The sequence below is a fragment of the Hipposideros armiger genome, unplaced genomic scaffold, assembly GCF_001890085.2.
Source record: "Hipposideros armiger isolate ML-2016 unplaced genomic scaffold, ASM189008v1 scaffold_598, whole genome shotgun sequence".
Lineage (NCBI taxonomy): Eukaryota > Metazoa > Chordata > Mammalia > Chiroptera > Hipposideridae > Hipposideros > Hipposideros armiger.
This window is the reverse complement of record NW_017731948.1, coordinates 1189055-1198089: the sequence shown is the minus strand read 5'-3', so window position 1 is coordinate 1198089 and position 9035 is coordinate 1189055. Positions and strand designations below refer to the sequence as shown.

The 9035-nt window shown below is 42.2% G+C and overlaps 1 protein-coding gene across 11 annotated transcripts in view; it reads right to left on the bottom strand.

Moving 5' to 3' along the window:
- NLGN4X (neuroligin 4 X-linked) overlaps positions 1-9035 on the bottom strand; it is a 354171-nt gene that overhangs the window by 256775 nt on the left and 88361 nt on the right. For 9 of the 11 annotated variants that reach the window (XM_019624654.1, XM_019624659.1, XM_019624655.1 and 6 more), the window contains one exon: positions 2628-2708. The exons of the other annotated variants lie outside the window; for them this stretch is intronic. In XM_019624654.1, coding sequence (XP_019480199.1) covers positions 2628-2708 — 81 coding nt within the window. The remainder of the gene's footprint in view (positions 1-2627; positions 2709-9035) is intronic. 11 annotated transcript variants of the gene reach the window in all.

Below are 9035 nucleotides of genomic sequence, written 5' to 3'. Positions count from 1 at the left end.
GGAGGCAGGGAAAAATGGAAGGCCATGCTGGAGTCAGGCCACAAAGGGTCATGGGGGTGGTGCCTGGGACTTACCTGGGAAAGAGGTGACAAATTCTTAGGACCTAGCAGATATGGATTCAGATGTCTCAGAGGGAAGAGAGAGGCCTACAGTTGATTCTCAAAGGAGGGAGGGAAGTGAAAAGTGGAGGCGTTCAATCATTTCCTTTTCAGGGAAAACGTTCAGTAGAAGAATGCTGAATTGATGTGTAGCTCATGACTGCATGAAATCTTTCAGTTGGAACACCCCTGGCTTTTGGGACAGGAAGCCAACACCACCTTCTCCTCCATGTTTGTATTGCCACAAATTGGGTGGCTCCAAACAACAGGAATTCATTGTCCCACAGTTCTGTAGGACAGGTGTCTGAAACCGAGGAGTCAGCAGGGCGAGCGCCTTCTGTAGGCTGTGAGGGAGAGTGTGGGCCATGTCCCTCTTTCAGTTATTACTCTCTGGTGGCTTCCAGCATCCCTTGTCATCCTTTGGTTTGTAGACACATCATTCCAGGTTCCGCTTCGATCTTCACATAGTGTCCTATCTGCGTGTCTCTGTGTGTCTTCACATCTGTGTCTCTTCTTATGAGGACGCCAGTCATAGTGGATTTAGGGTCCTTGCTAATACAATATGACTTCATCTTACCTTGATTACATCTGCAAAAATGCCTTTTCCATAACACACATCAACTCAAAACCCATGACAAGAGAAAAGGTTGACAGATTAATAACCATAACATGGTCTAGAAAAGCTTTTAAGAGATTCCAACTGATATTCTGCAGTGTTAGAATAATAATTTCAAATTGCATAACTCCCCCAAATTCCTCTCAGGCTGGGGACCTCAGAGTACCTCTCATAGCTAATCTGATGTAAATCATGATACTAACAGTAATAAAAATAACAACAAATGAGTAAATGCTAGAGGAAGCTCATTTTTCCCTAAGCCTAGAGAAAGCCTTCCGAGATGATGCGCTCAACTCTTTTCCAACCTGTGAACTTGAATCAATTTCTTGGAAATAACTCCATCGCCATTAAATCAAATTATAGTCGGCTGCATGTAAAAACAGCCAGCCCGTTGCTTTCCCAAAACTACAAACCAATTACACAGTCTGTTGGCCATTCTATGGGAATTTTGCGCTGCCTTCCCATGGAATGAATACCTCAGGGGCTTTGGATCTCAGGCAAACACACCACAAACAGCCTTTGGCTTGGCTGCAGCCAGGAACTGTGTGCAGCCAACATCCTGGGAGGGATATCTGAGCCCCAGTGGTACATTGCTTTGTCCTGCTGTACGCGGACAGTTTGTCCTAAGAAGCAAAGGGATCATATTTTCTTTCACTTTCTAAATCATCTTGTAAAATATGATAGTACTTTAAAAAAGATGGAAACACGTGGCTTCAGGATCAATATATACGAGCCAAGAGCTTAATGCACTGGGCAAAAAACCAAAAAATCTAACATGACCTCTGGGTGTATTCACAACACATAGTGTGATCACTAGGAACCAATGCATGCCTACTGGTTGACATCAGCAATAATTATTGGAACCAAGACATCCATATATGAAAGTGGGACTGCAAACTGGTGCAGCCATTACGGAAGACAATACGGAGCGTCCCACAAAACTACACAACTACCATACAACCCAGCAATTCCACCTCTTGGTATTTATCCAAAGAAAATAAAAACACGAATTTGAAACGATACAGGCACCCCTAAGCTCACTGCAACATTATTTACAACAGCCAAGATACGAAAGCAACCCAAGCATCCATTGATAGATAAATGGATGAAGAAGATATGGTACATGTATACAAGGGAATACTACTAGGCCACGAAAAAGGAAACCTTGCCATTTGCGACAACACGGATGGTCCTAGAGGGTATTATGCTAAGTGAGATACGTCAGACAGAGAAAGACAAATGCCATCTGTTCTTACTCATGTGTGGAACCTGAAAAACAGAATGAACAGAAACAAACTCACAGATACAGAGAACAAACTGATGGTTGCCAGAGGAAAGGGAGTGGGGAGATGGATAAAAAGGTGAAGGGGAACACAGTCAATANGCCATCACCATCACCATCATCACCATCGTCATCATCATCAAAGTATTATTATTATTATTATTACTACTACTACTATTATTATTTATATTCATTTTGGGTTTGGTTGTGTCCCCTGGCCCCTGTTAGGGTTTTGTTTAAATTGATTTGATTTTAAGGACTGATTGCTCATTATGTCTTGCTGTACATCTCTTTATTTAATTGCCTCCGGATACACTTGGCAACCAGCTGATCTTGGAGGTCACAGCAGAAAGTTACCCTGGTCTAGGCTGTATGGACCATGGTTGCTTTAACGGGTTTCATTACATTCTTTCATATTTTTTCTCATGGCAGAAAGGAATATTTGTTTATATTTCGTTTAAAAGTCCAATTTTCTGAGGTCTGGTTTATGATCATTATCCACATTGATTGGTCCCATCATTAGTCCTATCATTCATATAACTAGTCCTATAAGTAGGACTACTATTATTATATAAAAACATATCTTGTTCATGACTGCTATATTACAAAAAAACATCTTCATCAGTATCACCTTTAGGGTCATTAAGGCAGATTCTCGGGGACCGGCCCCAGAATTGAGAAGTCAGCGGGGGCCTGGATGGAGCCTGGAAATCTGCAATATGAGAAAGGTCCCGGTTAGTTTGACAACAATTATTCTACGACCTGAAGCATCTACGTGTGAAATTAGACTGCAAAACGAGTTCATGAAGGTATTCTTATGCACCTGGGGTCGGCCGCCTTTTCCTGCAAAGGGCAGGATGATAAACACTTTAGACTTCGTGCAGTTGTTCACCTTGGCCGTTGTCATGTGACAAGCAGCCGCAGAAAACTGGTAAATCCGTGGGTGTGGCTGCGTTCCAGTAACCTTTCGTGCAAAAACAGGCAGCAGCGTGATGGATTCGGCCTGTGAGTCACATTGTCCACTCCGGTGACACGTCTCCAAAAGGAAAGGAGGCGCTGCTTCAGCTGAACGCTTGTCCTTGTCGGGTTCCCCAATGTTCCTATGCTCACATCTCTGTCAATAGTCTCTGTAGCGCACTTGAGGATGACAGCCCGTTGCCATGCAACTAACTGACCACACACAGTGACTGCAGTTGCGATGTTCTGAGCAAAGACTTCAAGTTCACCCATCCAGTCTCTTAAATGATGTTTATCTAAGAGGATCAATATTAATATCAGCATCGAGGCTCCATCCTTGAATATGTTGCTCCATCCGCCTGAAGTCTCCCTCCCCCTTTAGCAACTCAGTTAGTTACTGTCCTTCAAATTCCCCCTTAGTGGATTCAGACCCTCTCCATCGGGGGCGCGAGCCCCTTCCAGATGTGCCCATATCTCCCCAACATGCTACATCATAGGGAGCATCAATTATACTAAATTATCACTCAGTGAGGGGTTGATCTTCTCCTGTGTGGCCTGCAAGGAAAAGGATGGCACCACATTCAGCCAAGTGGCCTGACCATGAGGACACGCTCACTGAGTGCTCGCTGAACGGATGAATCCATTTATAAACTGCACTTACCCCAATGTCAGGGGCTCATACAGAGAAACCATTGGCAAACGAGCCACAGAAGCTCGAGGAAGTGAGCATAGGGGTCGTGCCGCCTGGGGTTTTGGGGGCTGCACAAGAACTGGAGGCCAGGCTGTATCACCACCCTGAGACCCCGTCTGCCTCACGCTCTCACAGTGAAGCCCAGGGAGCAGAAGGAAGCTGACTATGACCTCCTGGGTTTCTTGCAGAATTCCCTGGAGGAGAGAACTGAATGCCACCCGGTCAGCCAGTTGCTCAGGGCCCCACAATGCAACTCTTCCCAAGCCTTTCCCCCTCCTGAAAGGCTTAGGATGGAATTTGTCCAAATTCAAGTTCACTCCCCCACCCCNTCATATTTATAAACAGGATTAGATTACTCATTTCCTACAAAATCGGGAACAGGGATGTCAATTTGCACTGGATATGTTCATTATTTGTAAATGATCTGATTATTCTTATGCAACCCATTAAGCTGAATAGATGAGCTATTACACATACCTGACAATCCAAAAAGATCACTGAATGTGTAATCAACATACCAAAAATCAAGACAGTGTTTTATACCAAAAGTATAAAAGATATAGAAAATAAGACACTATTTACAGAGAAAGAAATGAACACATAACGTGAACACAGCTAAAATTAGATCTCAATAAGTGTTGAACCATGCCCATTTATGAATAAGACAACATGATTTGGAAAGGTATCTATTTTTCCTAAATTCACCTTTCGACTCAATACAGCTCCCAGCAACGACGACAGAATTCTGCAGAATTTGATGCGTTGATTCTAAATTGGACATGGAAGAATTAACATCTACCAAGAACGAAGAGAAAGTTGAAGAAAAGCAAAGATGAATTTTTGTTTGATGCACACTTTTTGCCATACTGCAGCAACAGGCTGATAAATGACTGCTACATACAGAGTGCCCCAAAAATGTATACACATTTTAAGAAAGGAAAACTGTATTAAAATTACAATACTCAATATATACTGATAACAAAAGATGAATACAAGTCACGTGTGACGTCTGCAACGACAAGAGGTGCTCAAAGTGGTTCCCATCAGCATCCAGACACTTCTGATGACGGCGAACTACTGCTTGAGCAACATTGACCAAAGTGTCCACTTGTATCGCTGCACATGCCATTTTAATTTCTTCCCGAAGGAACAACGGTGTAGCCGGTTTTGTACGGCACACCACATCCTTTAAGGTCCCCCACAGGGAGAAGTCAAGGGGTGTTAAGTCAGGAGCACTTTCTCGAATTTCAAATACCACTTCACATATATATTAAAATACACACACATGCACACACATATACACGTAATGTTAAAAGTTCACTAGATGACTTTTCAGCAGGCCCCTTTCAGAATTAACTCTCCTGCCCCGAAACCCACAGGGATTCATGCTTGCCTCTTGCTGGAGGGCAAGCAGAGATTAGCCTGTATATACAACCTCCGTCGTACGCCCAGGACCATCTCAGAGGACACTGGTAACCTCAGTAAGCGATCCTTAATATGACTGCCGCAGGGTGGTGACACTACCCTATACCTGGCTTCCATCTTTTCATACACTTCTTTTGTATTTGCCATCTTTCCCTATTTAGACCCTGGTTGACACCAAAAGTCATCCGGAGAGGATACGTTGTTCACCCTATGTTTTGAAAACATTGCTTTCCTCTTTGGAGAAAAATAACATTGGGTCCCTACCTGCATGCCATATGTAAAAATAGACTGTGTTGATTAAAACGGCAGGTCTGAACTCTAACACTCATAGACAAACATGCAGGAAAAGGTTTTTGTAATGCTGCAGATAACCAGGATTTCTTCACGAGGCTGTAACTTAAATACAGAAGGGTGAAAAAAAAATGTGGAGGGGTCTTGGCTAAATCAAAAGCTATTGATTTTCATTTCAACAAAGGGCATACGAAAGTGATGGGGGGCAGGGGTGACAGACGGGAGAAGACACAGGCAATGTGTAAAACTAACAACAGTTGACTGTTAACACCAAAGCGCACTCACATGTGTGCCTGGCACGCAGAATGTCTTGTTTTAGGTGGGTGAAGAGAGCACAGATGTGGGGTCCTGGGAAGCCTTGTGTGGCCTAAAGGATTTACCCCATTCGGGCGGCAACTAGAGTAGATTGTACTAGGGAAACTTGCAAGATAAAGACTGCAAGTCCAATGGAAAATAATAGGATTAAGATGTTTTTATGTACTCATCCATGCTGCCTATTTTCCCCTGTCACTATCTAGTAGCCTATAGTGCAATTTTAATGGCTGGTATTCCATGCTTGTATTATGTCTCCGAATATGCAGCACATTCTAGACGGTTAAGAGTTGGTGCATTCATATATATATATTTTTTGCCATCATACACGGTCAACAATAAAAATCCCTCTACATGCATCCTTCTGCACGTGCCCAATGACCTCCTAAAGATGAAAGCCTCTGAAGTACAATCTAGTCCTGGCATGCATCCAACAGTTGTCACCCATGGCCATGTGGTGTCCCGGAAAGATTATGGCCCATTGCAAGCCTCCAGGTATGCCTGAGTAGGCATTTCAGCCCATCCGCAGCGTAATGTGGTTTAAAATAATAGCGATGTCCTGAGATGAGAGAAGGAATCATTCTGTAACCGCTGCAAAGATAGCAGAAGCCCTCTTTCCAAAGAGAAAAGCAAGCCACTGGCCTAATATGTACCTTGATACTCATGTGAATTGAGCTGATCATGATTGTCAGCTACACTTTGCATGTCCCTGTTGTTAGTGGTTTGGAAGAGTCACCGGAGGAATACAACCCCCGTGCCTGTCTGTAGACCTCTTCCTGTGTCACTTAGTGAAACGGATGAAGGTTCATGCCAAGGATACGTGGCCTACAAAGCAGACAGGGGGTGCCACGGGGGTCTGAGGCAGGAAGGCATCTGGCAAACAAGCTTAGCGGACCCCATGCATGGCAGACTAGCTAAACAAAGAGCCCCAATAATAGTCTTTCCACCCAAACATCAAATTCACAGAGACTTGGCTGCTTTTGAGCAAGGTGTTTTGTTTGTCCTGAGATTTTGCAGCATTTCTCTTTGTCCATTCAGAGACAGGGGATGGAGGTAGCCGCGTAGGAGTCTCACCTCGGAGTACGAAAGGAAGGTCACTCGGCTGACGTGCAGGGTCTCCGAGAAGGGCAGGGGGCAAGCCTCTAAGACTGGTGAGCATCTCTTGGCAACACTGTACATTAACCCTCTAAGATCCAATGAAAGAGACTTTCAAAAAAAAATCAACTAGAACACCAAATCACGTACAACCATGAGAGCCGGGCAATTTTTTGATACTGAAATGTTAAAAAAACCCAAAAACAAAACAAAAACACACAACTATTTTGCTATTGAATGCATGCTTTTGTATTTCTATATCAATTTTGAAAGAAAAGATACCTAATGTTTAAAGTATTCCCTATGCCCCATTTCTTTCTAAAAATGTCAATCTTGGATTTTTCCTCAACCCTCTTTATAATAATGGTAGTATATGTGAACCTATTGAAATTCCACAAGAAATGTGACATAGAGAAAAGTCTCCAATAGAAATATAATATTTTTGTTGTGGAGGTTTAAAAAAAAAAAAAGCATCCACTTAGGCCCAAAGCTTGCCTAAAGCTAACCGTCTTTTGACACCGAGCTTTCTTTTCATTATGAAGAGTTTGTGCTCTCCTTTTTTCCCCCATTAAACTCTGCTGCTGGTAGCATTAATTCTGCTTTCCGCACTTCTGANCACACACACACACACACACACACACACACACACACACACACCAATACCCACCATCACCACCCAAATTAACCAGGCATGAGAAATGTAACAAGCAACATTTGTCATCTTTTTGTTTGTCTGTTTAATCGGCTTCCACTGTGTGGACACATACTAGTCTGAACTGAAATGCAGAATGTTCGATTGAAATGGTAAGCGAGAGATTACAGGGTCTCGTCTTTGTTGCATCATAACGAGTGGTTAATACGAGTGTATCCTCTTCGTGAGACTTGCTCTCTGCTTCTCGCGTTTGGAAGGCCACTGGGTATTAGGCTGGTGCAAAAGTAACTGTGGTTTTTGCTATTAACACATGGCCAAAACCGCAATTACTTTTGTACCAACCTAATAATTTGCAGAGCTGATGCAGTCACGCACAGCCACTGTGTGGCATCTCACAACCCCTCCAAAATAGTCCTAAATCGAAAGCCACGGACATCTCAGCATCCATTCACTGTTGTTTCAGTTTGGATGTTACTGCACCAAGGAAATGAATTCTTGAACGTCAAGGAGAAAGCGTGAAAGTAATTCATTATGAACACAGCCTGGTTTAGCAGGACCAAACAGACTAGGAAGAACTGGATCTAATCCCAACCATCACACCTAAGGAACCCAATCTCCCAAAGAGATTGTAATGAGATGAATGATTAATTACCAAAAAATAAAAAAATAAAATAAAGTTACAGGAACATACTGACCTCCTCCATTTTAAATTACTTCTGAACCACTATAATTCAAAGAAATATTCAGAGGCGGTATAATGCTACTACTATTATTAATCGCTGAGGTCACTAACTATTTAAAAGGTTGAATGGCTTGACCAAGACCATACAGAAAATAAATGACAAGTGTCCAAACAGTGTCATTTGGCACCAAATAAAGATACAACATGTCTTGGTGGCAAGACTCTGCAAAGGTAAATAATGATCCAATTGTTGGAAATGGACAAATTTTCTAGCAGGCTACTCGTGCCTGAAGTGTCTATCTTGAACGGTATTTTGTCATATTGCTTATAATCTGCACTCTACAGCAAATTGGGTTTTTCATACAGTCTAGTTGCGACTTGTTCTAATTGTGAAAAAAAGATTTCTAAATTGCAAATGAAACCGAGTTAAAATTCATGTACTAGAACATGAGAAATGTCAGCAAAAATTCTCTTCTTTAGAAAAGGTTTTGCTAAATTATCCAAACAAGTGGAACTCATACCAACCCAACAGTGTTATTCTAACTATATATACTGGTTCATCGGGAAAGTCATGACGTAGTTTTCTATGTTTTTCAATGCAAAAATGCATCATGACTTTCCCGACGACCCAATAATTCCTCAGCCCTCAATAAGGTTATTGTTCTATGTCCAAACTGGTGAAATCTTTCAACCTGGGAGGCAGGTTACCAAAAATCCATTCCAGTTTATCTGTGCTCACAAAACACTAATTTATTTTCACTTAGTCCTTGTCAGGAAGATATTTATTTAATCAACTGATAGACGAAAACAGGAATCAAATATCCAACTGATAGACAAAAACAGGAATCATTTAATTATTTTCACATCGTTGCCTGCTGATGTTAGTGGTTAAAAAAACATCTGTCTCACTGTGTGAATTTAGTTAAGTTCCAGC